We start from the raw sequence: 19793 nt of genomic DNA on the forward strand, positions 1-19793 counted from the left end.
GGCTGTTATTCTTAGTGACCTCTCATCCCGTCAACCTCTACATCTCCCATCTGCTGATTATGTGATTTCCATAGTAGGGGGCATCTTGTTCCTCTATTGGTAGATCTGTTGCCTGCCTCTACCTCAATGCATTTAAAGCTGAGCAAAATGCAGGAAACTTAGTTCCCAGGTTGGATTGTTGAGAGGTTGCTCTTGGCCCTGCATTTCTTTATTCTGGAAATTTCCGTAATTAAAATAAGCTTTGTGAATACATTTGACAGTTTGTGGAAGTTTTCTCTTACAACTGATAGCTATCTAAATGATAAACCCAGTATATTTCATTACATTCAATTTTTACATGTGATTATTTAGTGCTTAATTCTTTCATTTATTAAATGTGATTCAAACAATCTCCATTTTTGGTCAGATATCATTTTCTATGTTCTTTTTTTCTTTAAACATTTATTTTTAATTTTTTACAAAGAGGAAGGGAGAGAAACACTGATTTGTTGTTCCACTTATTTCTGCAATCACTGGTTGCTTCTTGTATGTGATCTAACCCAAGACTGAACCTAAACCTTGGCATGGTGGGAACTTCCGGCCAAGATGGAGGCGTAGATGGAAACACAGTTACTTTTAGACAGGATAGATAATTCTGTATCTATATAAATGTTTTTAATTCTTTCATTTATGCATTATGTGTTAAAAGTGTAACTCTAGAAAGCAATAACTATACCTGTATGCAAAATAATATACAATATTATTGTATACTATTTACACAATATATACAATATTGTATATTATTTACTGGAATACAGTAATTCACTTTGTTTCTAAATATAAATAATTGAATTAAAAAATTACAGCAAGCCCTGGCTGGTGTGGCTCAGTGGACCGAGCACTGGACAATGAACTGAAAGTTCGCTGGTTTGATTCCTGGTCAGGGCACATGCCTAGGTTGTAGGCCAGGCCCCCAACTGGGGGTGTGCAAGAGGTAACCAGTCAATGTTTCTCTCACACATCGATGTTTCTCTCCCTTTCTTTCTCCTTCCCTCCCTTCTCTCTAAAAATAAATAAAATCTTTAAAAAATTTTAAAACAAAAGTTTTCCTGAAAGTTTGGGTGCAAAAATGTGGGTGCATTATTAGGCATGAGGGAGCACAATATAGATGGTAAAATACAGTAACCATCATTAAGAACCACTTGAAGACTAGCTGAACAGAAACTGTAACTAAGGATATGAGGAAGAAGCTATGTTAATCCTGGTAGCTGGGGTGGAAATGTGAAGTGGGCAGCAGGGCGAAGGAGGGGTTCCTTTAAGTAGAGGGAGGAGTTTCCAGCAAGAATTCTGAAATGTGAAGATTAACAGTAGCTTCTGCCTTCCCCCATCACCTCCCATATGCCACACTTGCAGTGTTGTTTAGAAATCATGTTATATTAAAACAAGAAAATCATCCCCTAGTTTCATCCACGCCTTTCCCCTGAAAGGACTGTATGGAAGAGGAATAAACCTATATTTACAGAAAACAATTTTGATCCAATTTACTCAGAGAAACACATCATATTTAAAAATTGTTCAGGAAGAAATCCTAAGATTTCAAAAATTTTCAGAATGGCTTTTTGTAAATTACCACTCACTTTCTCCTGATCATTTATATAGTAAGTGGCCAATAAAAGATCAATGTGTTTCTAGGAATATGTGTGTACCAGGAAAGAGGTGATGGAAGGGGGGAGTGATTGCTCTCATGATACCTACAGAAAAAATATAAAGCTGCTGTTCTGTTGATCTCAGCCTATTGAGAGAGATGCTATCTGCTAGGAATGCCTAAAATGCTGTTGTGACAAACCCCCACAGACATTTTGTGGCTAATCCAGCTCTTGAGTTATAAGATGCAAATCAGCAAAAAACCATCAGGGAACTTAGAACAAAATTTCTTATGAGTTCTGGAGAGTACACAACATGGCCCAGGGCTGCGGTGAAGTTGTGGGGAGAGAGTGTAGACCATGGGCTCTGCCTTTTCTTGGGGTCAAGGATGGGATGCCTGGGATTTCATAGGCTTACTCTTAATTGACAAAGTTCAACAAACATAAGAGCAGAAATTAGGCTAAGGGAAGAGAAAAGCATGGTTGAGTGGTCACTTAACTAGTTTACCCAGGACTTTAGAAAGGAAAATTTCATGGGTCAAGGCAGCCTGATCATGTAGATAGTCGTTTTACTAGTAGCTGTGTGATACAGCTGGCTATACGCTTGTTTGTGATGGATGCCTCTGAGATGGATGCCCTGTCAATCAAAAACTTACTGTCAAGCACTTACAACTAGAAAAGTTTAATGTAAGGCACTTCCACTACAATATCACATAAAAGTTCAACTTATTGTCATATTTACAGCATATTTCAAATTACCATGATCCACTAAGTTTCAAAATGAAAACAGAAAATAGGTATTAACTGAAAAAAAAAAAACACCCATTATTCAAACTTATACACTATACCTGAAAAAAGACTTAAGAGAATTATTTCTTACATAAACATTTATTTCTGAAAGAACTGGAAATTTATCATTTAATGGTCCATTTTAAAAAATGAGATATTTACAAACATAATACCGTATTTATAACTTCTAAAATACTTCTTTCCTGGTGTGAATTTCCTGGAGCATTATATAATCAGTGGAATCTTTTCCAAGATTATTTAAAGTTGTAAGGTTCCTGTCCAGAAAGAACATCTGAACCAAAGCTTCCGGGGCCATGAGCCTTCCCAGGGCTGCTATCCAGTGTGCATCTTCACGTGGTTCCTAAAGGACGAGGGCCACTTGAAGGCTTTTCCACACTGTTTACATTTGTGCGGTTTCTCCCCGGTGTGCATTCTCCCATGCTTTTGTAAGGACGAGGACCAGCTGAAGGCTTTCCCACACTGTGTACACTCATAAGGCTTCTCTCCTGTGTGGGTCCTCATGTGACCTTGAAAGGATCTGGACGAATTGAAAGCTTTCCCACATTTTTCACACTTATACAGTTTCTCTTCAGTATGAATTCTCACATGTTCTTGAAAGTTTGAGGACCAAGTGAAGGCTCTTCCACACTGTTTACACTTGTAAGGTTTCTCTCCAGTGTGAGTTCTCACATGACCTTGGAAGGACTTGGGAGAACTGAAAGCTTTCCCACAGCTTTCACAGGTATAGAGTTTCTCTCCAGTATGTGTCCTCACATGGGCGTGGAAGGTTTCAGGCCAGCTGAAGGCTTTCCCACATTTCTTACATTCATAGGTTTTCTCTGCTGTGTGAATCTTGACATGTCGGGTCAGGGAATAGGAATGACGAAAAGTTTTCCCACATGCTTTACATTCATAGGGCTTCACCCCAGTGTGTGTTATCATATGCCTTTGAAGTTCCGAGGGGTAAATGAAGGCTTTCCCACACTCCTGACATTTATACAGCTTCTTTCCTGTGTGAGTTCTCACATGTTTAGTCAGACTGGAGAGCTCATTGAAGGATTTTGCACACTGCTGGCATTCATAATTTTTCTCTGTAGTGTGCATCCTGATGTGTTGACTGAGGCAGTAGAAATAAGGAAAGGTTCTCCCACATAATTTACACCCATAGGGTTTCTCCCCAGTGTGAGTTCCCAGGTGTGAGGCACAAATGTAGCCCTGTTTGCATTCCTGACACTGAAATGATTTATGTCCACGATGAGCTCTAACATGCTTCTTAAGGGAAGAAAGATGCGTGAAGCCTTTTCCACACTTGGTGCATTCATATGGTTTTATTCCCATAGAAATGGTTTTGTGCAGATTAAGACTGGGAACGTGAATGAAGTTTTCGTCATGTTGATTTCCATCATTATGTTCACAGAACCTGTCCACCACATGATTCCTGTTAAAAATAAGAACTGCTTTATTAACAGTATGTTTATTAATGAATTTTTATTAACCATTAGTAAGTATATAACCACGTTTCTAACTACATTTCAGTATATGGGAGGTTTTCCTACCCTTTCTAAGTTGTTTGGAGTTGGTTGAATAAACTACATGCTCTGGAAGGGAGTTCAGGTATATTCCCTATTCATGTGCTATTTGCTATATGTGGGATTTTCCTATAATTGTTTCTAACTGAATCATTTCACACACTCAATGTGTAATTTAAATTTTAAAAAAATTTTATATCCATGTGAATTAACAGATCTAGAGCTAGGATTATAATTTTTATGTTTTACAAGTTTATGACAAACTAAGATTCTCTTCTGGGATACTACCACTTCCTCTCATGAAGTCACCTCACCTCAGAGGTCTCCCGTGGTTTTGTTGCTCATCTTCAATGCTCTGGTCTTCCCCATTTTTTGCTAAAATGTAGATATAAGAATTATTTCTTGTGAATTTTGCTATTTCCTGTTTGTTAGATATTTTTTCCTCATGTATATCCTGCTGAATAATGGGCCCACTGGCTGTAAACAGTGTCTTATTATCTGAAACAAAAATAAATAAATATATTCAAGAATAAGGAAAGCATTTGTGAGCAAAGAAAGACTTCGAGGAGTTTAGCACTTTCAAGACTTCACCAGTGACAGACACAAGGGGTCAAAATGACAGGTAACTCCCTAAAGACTGTCAAAGTTTCAAACAAGAAAATTCTCAGGGAACCCATAAAATGACTCCTAAAGACTATACCCACACTAAGGATACCAAAGCACCTCCAAATCTTTTAGACCAAGACAAATAGTAATACAGTGAAGTACAAACAGAAAACATTGGAATTTTCATACGGATATTTTTCTTCAAATAAGTGCATAAAGTAAATGGTTAAACATCATTTTTTTCTTCCAAAGACATTCTTAAACATTTGATATGGATGTTTTATGAGCAGCCTTGAATATAATTTAAAATTCTATTTGGTCTACTAAAATCTACTCAGCCTGTAAAACTGTTGGTAATTCTGTTCATTTAAGCTGCACTGATCACTGCACCAACAGAAACATCTTCACATCTGAAGGACAGATTTCTTTTTTTTTTTTTGGCCAATTTATTTAAAGTGTATTTTACTGATTATGCTATTTCAGTTGCCCCAATTTCCCTTAACCCCCTCCACTCTGTACCCCTCCACCCTCCCCCCTTAACCCCCTCCACTCTGTACCCCTCCACCCTCCAGCATTCCCCACCCTCTTAGTTCATGTCCATGGGTTATATAAGTTCTTTCGTTTCTCTATTTCCTACACTGTTCTTAACCTCCCCCTATTTTATGCCTACCAATTATGCTTCTTATTCCCTATACCTTTTCCTTTGTATTCTCCCCCTCCCCACTGATAACCTCCATGTGATCTTCATTTGTGTGATTCTGTTTTGTTTTTTCAGTTCACTTGATAGTTATGACTTTGTTGTCATTTTATTGTTCACAGTTTTTGATCTTCTATTTCTTAGATAAGTCCCTTTAACATTTCATATAATACAGATCTGGTGATGATGAACTCCTTTAGCTTTACCTTATCTGGGAAGCACTTTATCTGCCCCTCCATTCTAAGTGATAGCTTTGCTGGATAGAGCAATCTTAGATGTAGGTCTGAAGGACAGATTTCTATTGCTTTGCAATCATACATCAATGCTTGAGTTATTAATAATATTCTGCTTCTTGGAAACTTAAAACTAAATCATCTGATAGTTAATTGGTCATTTAAAAAGTCTGTGGGAAAACTAACATTGTAAGAATTTAAATAAAATGTTTTTAAATGAAAACAAAAACAAAAACAAGACGAACAAAGTCTCACTTTAATACCCAGATTTCCAGTCACAGAAACATCATTAGATTTTAGGTCCATGGTGGCTGGGACCATCTGGGTCTCATTTACCAATTACTCCTTTTCTGCATGTCGGATCTTGGAAGGGCACTTCCAAGCGCTTGTTCACTAAATGACTCAGTAAAATGATGTCATCCTTACCCACTGAGGCCAGGTTCTGGAAGTTTTCCAGCATCACATCTCTGTAGAGGCTCCTCTGAGCAGAGTCCAGCAGAGCCCACTCCTCCAGGGTAAAGTCCACTGCCACATCCGCAAAGACCACCGAGTCCTGAAACACCCAAATGTGCAGGAGGATGGGTGAGTGTGAAAGCACTGGGGTCTTCTGTGGCAGATCTCACTCACTTCCTAGTACAGTGAACAACAGCACCGCTAACACTATGAACCAGACTCTACCATTTACTGTGACTCCTCTTGTCTCACTCTATCTATTGCAGGGTCCAGGGAGATGGTATACAAATGAAATAAATGCTTTCACTTGAAAATATGCAGGCAAAGGCTAACTCAGCAAGCCTGAGCTGTCCAAACACTAACCACTGTTTAGGACTAATCCTGGACGGGCTCCTGGAACAAAGCGTGTGGTTCCTTGGAATCAGCTGCCATTGAGAGTGTCTGTGTATAGCTGGGGCCTTGGGCCATGACTTATCATCAGTAAGTCACATTGTCCACCTGGGACACACTGTATCATAGACTTCTGGAGGAGCCGAGCGCTGAGTTGGAAGGTCAGTCACACAGTAAAAGCCTCAATAAAAACTCCAGACTCCAAGGCTTGGGTGAGGTCCCCCAGTCAGTAACATTTCAAACACATTAAGCTCTGTGCATGCATATGTGCTGAAAGGGGACAACTGAAGTTTCAGCCTGGTTTCTGTTGGTTTTCACCCAATGTACCTTTTTCCATCACTAATTTTAATGTCTTTTCTCTAATAAATTGCAACATGCATGTAACCGCTTTTCTGAAATAAGTCCAGTGAGCTGTTATAGTGAAATCTTCACACCTGAGGGTAGTCCTAGAGATTCTTTACACAGAGGACCATCACCTCCTTGTGACAGACACCAACCTACACATCCAGACACCCAGTGATCTCCCAAGATTAAAACTGCAAAGTGCTCCACAAACAGATACATTACAGTGAAAATGGTGCAAGTCAAAGACAAAGAGAAAACACTGAAGACAGAAAGAAAAATGTGTCATTTAAAAGGGAAGCCCAGGGTTAATCCAAGATAGTGGTAGAATAAGTAGAAGCTACACTCAATGCCTCCCAGGACCAAACTGGAGTTACCACTAAAATATAGAACAATCAACTTGAATAACCAACTGAATACTAGCCAAACAGAAGTCTTTTTTTTTTCTTTTTCTTTTTAAAATTTATTTATTTTAATTGTTGTTCAAATACAGTTTTCTGTCTTTTACTCCTATCCCAGCCCACCCCCACAGAACAGAAGTCTTATAACCAAGGATTTATAGAGAAAGCCACGTTGAGACTGATGGGAAGAGCAGAGATGTGAAGAAGGCTTGCCCCCACTCCCCTAGTGGGTAGCTGAGATTCTGGAGGGATATCTCAGCTGTAAAGGTTCCCACTGAAGAGCACTGGGTCTTAATCCTACATCAGCCTCCCCAGCCCAGGGCACCAGAGCTAGGAAGAGGTGCCCATATAATACCTGCCTGTGAAAATCAGCAAGAATTCTGTCTGCCAGGGAGAGACGGGAGTCTAAAAAAGACAAAGACCTCTCTTAAAGGGCCAACACACAATATCTCATTTGCAGCGAATCGCCCTGGGCTCCAGTGGACTGGACTATAGTTGTGTGAGAAAAGACAGGGGTTGTGGCTCTGGAGAGAGAGCTGAAGGGACAGCCACCAGGATCCCTGTCCTGAGTTCCACTCCCACACCAGACACCATCTTTGTCAGGTGGAGCACTCCCCTTCTTATGGCATCAGCTGGGAAAATGCAACAGCCCCAGCCTCTGCATTCCCCACTCTATGAAGCTCACACCCTGCTGAGGAGTCAGCTGCCTGGGTAGAGGTATAGAGGTCCAGCCACACTCAAGGGGAGTCAGTTACTGAGATGTGTAGCTCTGGAGTGGGGACCACTCTTCCCTCCTCCCAAACCTGACAGACACTCCCCCTCATGGGAGATTCACTAGCCCCACCCTCCCAACTCCTCGTCATGCTGAACTTGGGCTCCAGACAGAATCTGGGACAGACTGAATTGTGTGGCTCTTAGATGGGGATCATTTTTCCCCTCACATGCCCACTAGTACAGAGCTCTCCCTTCACAGGGCCAAATCTTGGTCTGTTTGGGCCTGATAAACTCTGCTGGCCTCACCCTGATGATTTCCTGGGACCCTTCACCACCAAGAAGGTCGGCGGCATCTGGCAGGTGGCTGCTAGACTTGGTGTACACTGGGTCTTTTGCTGAGTGGTCTCAGGCCCAACACTGTCACTGAGATTAAACCTGTGCCAGTTTGGTAAACACCACTGGCCCATCCTTAGTGACTCAGTGAGAACCTTCCTCATACAACCTGAGTACTGCCAGAGGCTCTTTCAGTTACTGAGACTAACAGGCAGCTGGCAGGTTCCCACTGAGGAGCATGGGGTCTCAACCCCATACCAGGCAGGTTTGGGGGTACCATGGGCGTTTTGCTGCTCTGTCCCTGGACTCTGTGCTAGTGGAAGCCAGCCGTGTCGCACAGCTTGGTCCTTCCCATGCACACGCAGATCCAGCAAAGGCAGCCGCAAACTGGATCATTTTGTGGTTCTGAACAGGCTTCCCAGGGCCAGTCACGGGCAACGTCTGCCATTGATCTTCACCAGAGTACCTCCTTAAGAGGCTCCAGAACCAACATACTCAGTGGCCAGCTTCAGACAACATTAGACAAGGATCCAATAAGCTTAACAAGCAACATATCCAAAAGGAGATCTTGACAGGCACCAGACCCTGCTGAGGCGAGTTCCACTTAGGGTTGTCAGCACCACATACCAGCTCATACACTGTGGTTGAGGTTGATCCTCACAGTCAGCCAGCCTGAGCGCTGAACCCACACAAGAACAGACCAATAGCAATCAAGACTCAGTTACAACAGGAGGGCTCACATCACCCACACAAGAGGCATTTCTAGAGAACCCAGCTCAGGTGATCAAGGAGACCGTGCCACTGGATCCCACAGGACACCTACTACATAAGGCCACCCCATCAAGACTAGGAAACATACCAGATCTACCTAATACATAGAAATAAAAACAAAGAGGCAGCCCAAATGGGGAGACAAAGAAACATGTCCCAAATGAGAGAACAGGAGAGCCCTGGCTGGAAGGCTCAGTTGGTTGGATCATAGTCCCAATACACCAGGGTTACCGGTTTGATTCCCAGTCCGGGCACATAAAAGAATCACCCAATGAATCCATCAGGAAGTGGAACAACACATCAGCATTTTCTCTCTCTCTCTCTCTCTAAAATCAGTGAATAGGAAAAAATGAACAGGAGGAATCTCTAGAGAAAAAGTTAAATAAAACAGATGTAAGCAATTTACCAGATATAAAGTTAAAAAAAATGTTTTTAAGGATGCACAAGGAACTTAATGCAAATTACAAAAAACTGAATGAGAACATCATGAAAAAGACATAGAAACCATAATAAAGAACCAGTGAAAAGTGAAAAATACCATATCTAAAATGAAGTAATAAACTTCATTACTTCATTAGAAGTAATGCACCATAAGAAATAAACCTAGGTTAGATGAAACGTTGAATCAGCTATTTGGAAGACAAGGAAGCAGAAAACACCCAATTAGAGCAGCAAAAAGGAAAATGAAATTTTAAAATGAGGATAGTTTAAGGGACTTTGGGGACAACATGAAGTGTAACAACACCTGCATGACAGGAGTACAGGAAGAGATGGGAGAGAAGGATCACGAACCTATCTGAAGAAATAATGACTAAAAACTTTTCTAACCTGGTAAAGGAAAAAGACACACAAGTCCAGGCAGTGCAGAGAGTCCCAAACAAGATGAACCCAAAGAGGTCCACACCAAGACACATCATAATTAAAATGGCAAAGGTTAAAGATAAAAAGAGAATCTTAAAATCAGCAAGAGAAAGTCAGTTACCTATAAGGGAGTTTCCATAAGACTGTCAGCTGATTTCTCAACAGAAACTTTTCCGGCCAGAAGGGATTTGCATGAAATAGCCAAAATGATGAAGAGTAAGGACCTGTTACAACCAAGACTACTTTAGCCAGTAAGGCTATTATTTAAAACTAAGGAAGAATAAAGAGTTTCCCAGATAAGAAAAATCTAAAGGGGTTCATTATCACCAAGTCAGTATTAGGAAGGAGGGGAGGAAAAGGGAAGGAAAAGAGAGGAGGAAGGGAGGAGAAAGGGGAAGGGAAGACGGAGAGATAAGGAAGGAGGAAGGAGGTAGGGAGGGAGGAAGTAGGAAAGAGAAAGAAGGAGGAACGAAGGAAAGAGGAGGAAAGTCATCGATGTTTCTCTCCCTTTCTTCCTCTATTCCCCTCTCTCTAAAAAAATAAATAAGAAAAATCTTTAAAAAACAGAATAATCCTGGCTGGTGTGGCTCAGTGGATTGAATGCCAGCCTGTAAACCAAAGGGTCACCAGTTCAATTCCCAGTCAGGGTACATGCCTGGGTTGTGGGCCAGGTCCCCAGTAGTGGGAACACGAGAGGCAACCACACATTGATGTTTTTCTCCCTCTCTTTCTCCTTCCTTTCCCCTCTCTCTAAAAATAAATAAAATCTTTTAAAAATCTTATCAAACTGGTGAATTTTTATGAAGCCATTTTAATACTGAAGACAGAAGAAAACATGCAACATTTCCAGCATATTATGCTTTATTATTTCAAGAAAGGTAAAAATTCAAATGAAATGCAAAAAAAACTTGTGCAGTGAATGGAGAAGGTGCTGTGACTGATCAAGCATGTCAAAAGTTGTGAAGTTTTGTGCTGGAGATGTCTCACTGGGTGATGCTCCACAGACAGGCAGACCAGCTGAAGTTGACAGCAATGAACTGAGACATTAACTGAGAACAATCAACATTATACCATGCAGGAGATAGCCGACATACATAAAATATGCAAATTAACAAAGTTATTGGTGAAAATGAAAAAAGGTGTCTTTTATTTTATGGAAAAAACTGTATGGATTTTTTGCCAGCCCAATAGATCAGTGGGACCGAATAGAGAGCCCAGAAATAAACCCACACCTTCATGGTCAATTCGACAAAAAAGGCAAAAACTTACAATGGGGTTAAAGTAGTCTATTCAGTAAATAGTGTTGGGAAAACTGGGCACATGCAAAAAATTAATTCTTACACCATGCACAAGAATAAACCCAAAATATATTAAATAAATGTTAAGATTTGATACCATAAAAATCCATTAAAATATGGCAGCTTCTGGAAAAGTTGCACGGCAGACAGTTAACTGATGATGTTATGAGTGGACAAGGGACGTTGGCTTTGGGAGGGAAAGAAGGACCTGGCATTTTAGGAACTTAACTCCAGCCCTGGAGGATCTGGACTGGGAAAGCAGTTCCCTAACCTGTTAAAGAACTTTCCATTCAGGCTGGAGCCTGAAGGAAAGGCTCAAGGTCATGCCATGTCATTAAAATTTCTGGCAATTATTTTATGAACCAGCCCAGGGAAGGACCAAACTTCATCTGAGGAGCATCTGCTGCTTTAAAGCAGACCTCCCACTTACTGGGTCTTCTTGGGTTCTAGGGGCAACATGCTGTACATCACCAATCAGCTCACTCTGAATGGGGAAAGATTCTAGAATCTTTCCAAACGCAGTAATCACAGGCAAACAGTGACCCCTCCAAGCCTCCTCCCCTTTGGGCCTCCTCTCATGCTTCTGGGGGTCTATGTGACAAGACGAGAGCCATACGCTGCCCATGTTCATCTGGGGAGAGGAGCCTCCTCTAGGGCTCCACACCGTCAAAGCACCATAATGGCCACACCCTTGGCCCTGCTGGAGACCAGGCTCTCTCAGGCCTTCAGTTGCCCTGATTCTCGGGCCCTGCAGGCAGCACCCCATGGGCTAGTCCCTGAAAAGAACTGGCAGAGGACAGAGGCCAACCTGAGCCTCTGGCATCTCTCACCTCACAATGGACCCGCGACACAGAAAACACTCAGGAAATACTGGGAAAATGCTAACTCCATACAGCAGACTGCTGCTGTTTAGATGCTACCCACGGACAAGATTCCTGGGGGCCGTGGAGCTGATGACCGTCTGGCTGCGGACTCTTGGCCAGCCAGGCAGGGGGCTGTTTCCCAGAAGGGTTTTGTTGTGTGTGGTAGCAGACCCTGGGAAGGGTGCATATATCACTCAGCAACGAGGCAGGACATTAAACCAGTCAATAATGGTGCTGAAATCTTAGAACAGAGCCCAGGCTTGTGACACAGTTTCCTGTCTCTCTCCAAAATCCTGGGAGGAGCAGACTCCAACGCCTACTGGTCTTGACTAAAATATGTCCTTTGGGCAACCTTGGCTTTTAAATCCACTCAGACAAATTCAACTTTGATTAAAGAGATGAGGAATATGTCAGGCAGTAAGCGCACTTCAGGTGAATTCTAACGAGGAGGCTGGCTCCATCTGCAGTGTGATCCGTGGTGTGCCTGGGAGCAGCTCTCTGCCGCCCGCCCTCTTCCCTGTCGGCCCAGTTCAGGCAAACTGATGCAGAGCCCCATATGTGCTGCGTGTCCTGTGCTCCGGTGGGTGGAAGGGGAAGCCGCACGGCCCCAGGCACAGCAGACTCCTCACCCACTCTCTTTCTAAGCCCCCACAAGAGTTCATATCTGCCTTCATCTTCCCAGACTGCCAACCGTTTTCTCAGCCTCATGGTGCATGTGGCATCGTCTGGACATCCAAACCCACTTTGGGTGCAGGTCTGGGGTGGATCCAGCCCCAGAGGACAACCATAAAACAGAGGCGCACACATGCAGCATGGCTCTGGGGGAGGAACAGGGGTCTGATGGGGGAACTTTTGAGAAAACAAGCCTAAAACATATGAATGCCTAAGACATCCAATAATGTTGTTAGAAAGACGTCATAACAAAAAACCATGAAGCCACCCATGTGACGACTAGCAGAAGAATCAACAAATAAAAGGTTATATTCCCATCAGGGCACAGTGCCAAGCAACAAAAGGTCCCATTTTATTGTCAGCTCCCATCCCATGGGATAAAACAGAACTGTGAAGAAAAGAAACCTGACCCTCAGTCGGAGTCAGTGTGATGCTTTGTACACCCAAAAGAAAACGTGCAGAAATAAATCACAGACTCACAGGAGCACGCACACACAGGCGTGGGCAGGAGTAGGTAAACAGTTGTGAGCACACAAAACACAGTTTATTCTTGTATTATTATTTATTTGTTTGTATTTTTCCATTAGTAAACTGTAAACCTACTTTTGCCCACCCCTGTATCATTCACCTGGGAAGGAGGCCTGTCTATAAGAGTCATTTCGAGTGGGGTGTCTAGTGGGAGGGTCCCATCCACCCCGTAGCTCGCCTGTCCTCACACAGATGTTCACTTCAGGTTGTGTAGTTGGCTGTGCAGTTGCTTATGCATCTTCTATATACACTGTATTTTATAGTTAGACACTATGAAGTCAATTGTAACTTATCACAATACCACATTAAAAGAACAGTGTCACGACGTCTGAATAGATAGAGAAAAAGCTGTAACCTAGTCCACGCGCATCCACAGGAGAACCTTAGCGGTTTAGGAATGGGTTGGAACCTGCAGAGCCTGAGGAGGAGCACGCCGAGAAGGAATGTTCATTAAAGAACACACAAATGATGGAAAAGTAACACCTTTCCCCCCACATTAGGTCAAACAAGAGGTCCCTTGCCTCACTCCTGTTAGAGGTCCTATCCAGATCCAATAAACAAAAATACGCAAGAATTCTAGTAGAAGGAAAAAGTTGCCTATAATCCTAGCTCAAAGTATTATTATGGAAGATCTACAAAGAACAAGATGAGCTCAGAATTCTCTCTTAGTGGCTTTCCAGAGTGCAAATGCAGCATAAAAGGAAATCTCAGTTCACTATGAATCACTAGCAACAACAGTTAAAAGAAATTTTTTTAAGATTTTTTTTTTAGAGGGGAAGGGAAGGAGAGAAATATTAATGTGTGGTCGCCTCTTGTGTGTCCCCTGCTGGGAACTGGCCTGCAAACCAGGCATGTGCGGCAACCCTTTGGTTCGCAGGCCTACGCTCAACCCACTGAGCCACACCAGCCAGGGCTAATGGTCTAGGCTTTTTAAAAAATTCCTTTTACCTGGCCGGTGTAGCTCAGTGGGTTGAGTGCTGACCAGCAAATCAAAGGGTCACTGTCTAGGGCACATGTGACCCTTTGATTTGCAGGCCTTCGATTCCCAGTCTAGGGCACAGGCCTGGGTTGCTAGTCAGGTCCCCAGTAGGGGGCCCGCAAGAGGCAACCACGGGCTGATGTTTCTCTCCCTCCCTTCCCTTCTCTAAAAAGAAACAAAATCTTAAGAAATAAAATAAAAATGGAAAAAAAACCCAGACCATTAAAACTAAATTGAGTGATAATTTTTTTAAACAAATTTTCTTAAAGTCCTAAAGTATGTCTGTGAGATAATACACACCCACACCCCCAAACACACTGTTCCCTGGTTCCTGACACCCCTGCAATTTCCTAAAGTGACAAAAGCACTAGGAGCATCTTTGTTCTTATGAGGTAACTTTGGGTGGCTCCTGGAAGGGGCTGTCACCTGAAAGCCCCAGCCAAGATTAGAACTTTGGAATGTTCACATCTAATCATACATTTTTGGGAGGGGAGAGGGGCTGGAAATGGAGTTTACAATTGATCATGCCTATGTCAGGAAGAATGCAGGAAGTCACAACAGTACAAGGCTCAGAGAGCTTCCATTTGGGGGTACACATCCACATGGGCACAGTTACACACCCCGATTCCACAGGGACAGTAGCTCCTGCACGCGGTCCCTCCGAGACCTCACACTGGGCCTCTTTTCATATGAATGTTCATCTGTACCTTTATCATCTCCTTTAATAAAGCCAATGTCTAAAAAGCCCTTTTTTCTACAGAACAAGGTGGAAGGACTTTCCCAGAAACACATGAAGGTATTTAGGTCACAGCAGTAACTGGGACAGCCCAGTGCAGCAGACATAGGGACCCATGGATAAGTATAGAAGTCGAGCCCTGACTGGTGTGGCTCAGTTGGTTGGGCATTGTCGGCAAAGAGAAAGGTCAGTGGTGTAATTGCTGGTCTAGGCACATGCCTGCACTGAGGGTCTGGCCCTTGGTCGGTGTGTGCGACAGGCAACCAAGGGAGGTTTCTCTCCCTCTCTTTCTCCCTCCCTTCCATTCTCTCTAAAAAGTAAAGTCTTAAAAAAAAAAGAATGGAAGTCTCTGACACAGGACCACTTGTGGGGTCTGAATCTCTGCCAAGGACACACTGGCCCTGAGGCGGGAAACAAGGAACACTGACCACGGGGGCTGAGTGATGATTACCCACAGGGGGCAACCATAATCAACTTGGTGCAAACTGAAACAGAACACTTTCAGAACGAGTTAAAGTCAAGTGTCCTATGACTTCCTAGTACAGGGAGTTTTCTAATACAAGGGGAAAAAAGAACAACTACAAAGTAGGAAATGGAAAAATGCATTTCTATTACCATGAAGACTCCTTTCACCAGCATGGAATATGAACCGTACTTCAGAGAAAATGTGTACAGTATCTACAAATGAAACAGGATTCCTGCCCAGAATATCTAAGAAAACACCAGAAATCAAAGGTGACCAAATGACTTAAAATTATTTCACAGAAGGTAAAAAAACATGAGCTACTTCAGTGGTGATCAGTAAAATTCATGTCACTACAAGGAGATCCTGGGTCACACTTTAGACAGACAAAATTCAGTCAGGCAATGTAAGTTGTGGAAACCGCATGAAAGAAATGAAAACAGAGGAACGGAAGGTGAGGGTTGGGGTGGGGGGCCATCAATTCATGACAAGCTATTAACAGCAAGTGGGACAGGATCACACAGTGTTACAAACTCAGCATCCTGAATGGAAAAGTCACTACCACTTTTATGAATTTTTTAAAAGATTTTATTTATTTTATCTTTAGAGGGGAAGGGAAGGAGAGAGGGAGAGAAACATCAATGTATGGTTGCCTTTCATGTGTCCCCTGCTGGGAACTGGCCTGCAGGGAACCTGCCTGCAACCCCGGTATGTGCCCTGACTGGGAATCGAACCTCGATTGTCTGGTTCGCAGGCCCGCACTCAATCCACTGAGCTACACCAGCCAGGGCCACGTTTATGAATATTTTAATGCAAATCTCCACCCACCTCTCATGAAGGTGTGGACACTTTGTGCATTCTTCACCCACCCCCACCCCCCTCACAGCAAGTCAACCCGAAGAGAGGACATTTTCTCTACTGAGACAATCTCCCCCAGTGGCATCTCTGGTTCAGCCCATAATAATGGAAGTCAACAGAACAAAGACCTGAGACCCTCACTACCTCACTAAGAAGAAGAAACAAGGGGGGGAAAATCAATTACTTTACATCTGCTGGAACCTGAGGCTAGAAGAAGGGAAAACTCAGCACTCAGTTGGACACAGAGGCTGCTCACACGTGTCAGGTAACAATGCTGAATCCTGCCTGATGCCCGAGCTACTGGTAATATCCATGGAAGTGAAAGGAAGCACTGACCTGGGCCCCACCCATTTGCTCTGGAAAAGGGCATATGCTGCAAGAACCCCCTTGCACTTGTTTATCCAGGACAAGGCTAGACGCTGACCTCCCCCTCCCTCCCCCAAAGTTGTCTTCTGTGCCTCATCATTGATTAACTGAACTGCTCATCTCCACTGACCAAGCAAAGCAAATGCTTGTTGGCCAGACTTCGGTCCAGCTTCTCTCCTTCCCCGCCAGACCCCTGCATGCTGGCCTGTCCTCAGCCTGAGCCAGCACAGGGCGCTCCTGAGAACAGACTGCCTTGGGGACCTGCCATCTCAACCACACCTGGCCTTTCCTGAATTTGTTGACTCCACTCCAAAAATTAAAAAACGAAAAGAAAAACCATGTAGTCCAACTCTTGAGACGTTTGGAGATAGTAAGGTCAGAGCATTCTCCCTACCGCACAGCCCCTGCCCTGAGCGCAGAGTCACTTCTTTCCACCTTTTGCAATAACTCTTTGGAAAGTCCCTCCTTAGGAAGTTCACATTTTTCATTTTTTACAGGCTCCATCAAACGATCACAATTGCCCATTTCATACCCAAACTGTATACAGGCTGCTGTCCTCCCCACATGTCCAGCATTGCCCCCCCCACGCCCAGACATTGTCCCCCACACCACACCACCCCCTGCATCGAACAAGCACTGAGACGGGGAGACAAGGACCTGCTGACCTGAGCCGAGAACGCGCTGACCATAGGGAGAGCGGTTCCTGTCACAACGGCTTCCTGCTCCCCCTGCTTCCACTGGAAGGAAAAGCCCTTTTCTGTCGGATCAGAGATCGGGGCGCCGCTCTGGGATCCGAGCACTGTTCCCTACTGCAACGGGCTTTGTAATAAAGCCTCCTTAGTTAGCCCCATCCGGATCGAGGCCCCCGCACTCCTCGTGCAACCCCCCTCAGTTCCCAACGCCCGACCGCCGGCAACAGTGTGGGTCCGGCTCTCCTTCCCTGGTCCCCTGAGCGGCCAAGGACTCGGGTCGGAACACCCTGCGGCTCGAGGAGGCCGCCACCCCCACCTCCCCGTCACTTAAAGCCGGTTCGGGGAGGTTCGTATCAACAACCCCTCCCTACACGTCCCTCTCCAACACCCCGGCCCCAAACTATCACCAGGGACCCAAAACTCACCATTAGGGTCCGCTTCTGTAACGGCGTCCTCCCGGCTGACTCCGCGGCACCTGCACCACAAAAGCCCAAGCTAGCTCTCCACGCAGCTGCGAGCCCGCCCGCCCACGGCCAGGATTGGCCGGTTGTCCAGACGATTCGCACTAAATGGACGGTGGTCTAGACACTCCTCCTGCCGGGAACGCTGATTGGGCGACGAGGCACGTGTCTCTCCAATGAACAACTCTCCGAACCGCCCTGGCCAAGTTGTTACCCGTGGCCCCGCCCCTGGACTCTCCTTGAACCAAGTTACAGACCTGAGTGTTGGGCGGGGCGAAGGTCACTAATCCAGCTAGGGGGAAATGTCGGTAATCTGCCACAGCCGTTCCCTGCTTGACTTCCACCCACCCTAAACTGGGCCCTTCCCGTAGGACTTCCACCCACCCTACACTGGGATCTGAGCTAAAACAGCTCACCTGGCTGTCGCGCTCCATCTGCAGTGGGGAGTACTGACGCAGTTACCTGCGTGGCGGCCCTTGTCCAGACCCCAATTAGGAGGAAACCGGAAAAGTCAGGAGTTGGTGCTGCTTGTCACTACCAGAAGCAATAAGTAGAGACAAGGATTGACTCTTTATGGGCGCTTTATTCAGATGGTCAGCAGTCTGAGAAGATGGCAGATTATGTACCCTAAAAGAAGGTCCTACATTTCATTTCAAGCCGATCTTTTTTATAAGAAGGACAGTGTAGACAAGGTGTTTGAGATTCAGGTAAAGGTTAACCGGTAAAAGCTGCACTCAGGCAATATTCCTCGCATTCTTTCATCTGTTGCCCAGTGATTCTTTATCTGTGTCCTGGAAGAGGAAGTCTCTTCCTGGAGCACAATGGCTCAGATACCGTCTTGATTGCGCAATTGCAGTCTTCCTCAGACACGAAGGTGAACTGCTTGTGGTCTCCTGGAGTTGGGGTGGGTCATACCTTCAGTTCCTGGAACAATAACTTTTTATATGCACTAATTACTAAGCTTATTAACTATAACTTAAAACTGAAAATTTTCTGTTCCCCATCATTCCTGCACTGTTAGTCGCTGGTTCAGTTCCCAGTCCGGGCCCACGCCTGGGTTGCAGGTGGGGTACCCAGTTGGAGGTGTGTGAGAGGCAACCGCTTGATGTTTCTGTCCCTGTCTTTCTCCCCCCTCCCCTCTCTCTAAAAATAAATAAATAAATGACTCAGATGCAGAGAAGGAACTGATGTGTGCCAGATGCCAGTTGAGGGGCTCTGTGAAAAAGGTCAAGGTATTCAAAGTGCAAATTGATCATCATGTTAACAGCAAAACAGCATCAGAAGTTAACCTTGGTTCAGTAACCTCAGTTCTTCAGTTCTGACTAAGAATTCAGAGCCAAGACTCAAATACAAGCAAAAATTTATTTAGAAAGTCACGGGGGTAGAAGAGGGGTGTGTGTGTGTGTGTGTGTGTGTGTGTGTGTGTGTGTGAGAGAGAGAGAGAGAGATTCTGTTTTGTCTTTATCAGGTCTTTGATTACTTAAGAGGACTGTGTCCTGTCTTAAAAGAGCTAACTTTTTTACAACTATGTAATTTTTTGTACATGCTAAATTTCATGGGAAGCATTGCCAAACGAGAAGCGATGCTGGTGCAATAGCGTCCCCCAGATGCAGAGCCTGAGACTTGAGCTTGGCGTGAGGCATGAGCTTAGACCAGAGGCCGAACTTCGGATCTGACCAGATGGCCGGGCTGCTGCACAGGATGATCAGAGAGGCTCCACGATTGCTGGCAGGACCAGTTTCCAGCATTAAAGCAGAACCGGATGACAGCCACACCCCTTATTTTCATGTGGCTATTGCTGGCCCCAGGATTCCCACTTTGAGGGAAGGACTTTTAAACTTGAACTACTCCTTCTAGAAGAATACCCAATGGCAGCATCTAAAGTACGTTTCATGACCAAAATTCATCACCCTGATGTAGACAGTTTGGGAAGGATGTGTTTAGATATTTTGGAAGATAAGTGGTGCCCAGCACTGCAGATCCCCGCAGTTCTGCTAGTGATCCAGGCTTTGTGAAGCGCTCCCAGTCCCCACGATCCAGGAATGAATGATGCAGGGAGCAGTGGAAGACCAACGATGTCCAAGGCTGGAAACAGCCAGAGGCTGTTGCCACCAATAATACTTAGATCGATCTGAT

At 44.3% G+C, this 19793-nt stretch overlaps 1 protein-coding gene across 1 annotated transcript; it reads right to left on the reverse strand.

The window, feature by feature from the left end:
* Positions 1-2449: 2449 nt before the first annotated feature.
* Positions 2450-17718, reverse strand: ZNF57 (zinc finger protein 57). The gene is made up of 4 exons (XM_037165203.2): positions 17622-17718; positions 5903-6029; positions 4255-4438; positions 2450-3849 (listed from the first exon to the last, which is right to left on the reverse strand). Exons 1-4 carry the CDS (start codon positions 17622-17624, stop codon positions 2745-2747), a joined length of 1419 nt encoding a protein of 472 aa, XP_037021098.2. The 5' UTR covers positions 17625-17718; the 3' UTR covers positions 2450-2744.
* Positions 17719-19793: the final 2075 nt, after the last annotated feature.

The sequence above is a fragment of the Artibeus jamaicensis genome, unplaced genomic scaffold (genome assembly GCF_021234435.1).
Source record: "Artibeus jamaicensis isolate MK-2021 breed Jamaican fruit bat unplaced genomic scaffold, CSHL_Jam_final scaffold_537, whole genome shotgun sequence".
NCBI lineage: Eukaryota > Metazoa > Chordata > Mammalia > Chiroptera > Phyllostomidae > Artibeus > Artibeus jamaicensis.

What these genes read in the sequence shown, in the direction of transcription:
- ZNF57 (XM_037165203.2), bottom strand. An exon ending in CCAGAACCTGGCCTCAGTGG is followed by an intron (nt 4,439 to 5,902) that starts GTAAGGATGACA and finishes TTTTTGTTTCAG; the next exon opens with ATAATAAGACACTGTTTACA. An exon ending in AACCACGGGAGACCTCTGAG is followed by an intron (nt 3,850 to 4,254) that starts GTGAGGTGACTT and finishes TATTTTTAACAG; the next exon opens with GAATCATGTGGTGGACAGGT.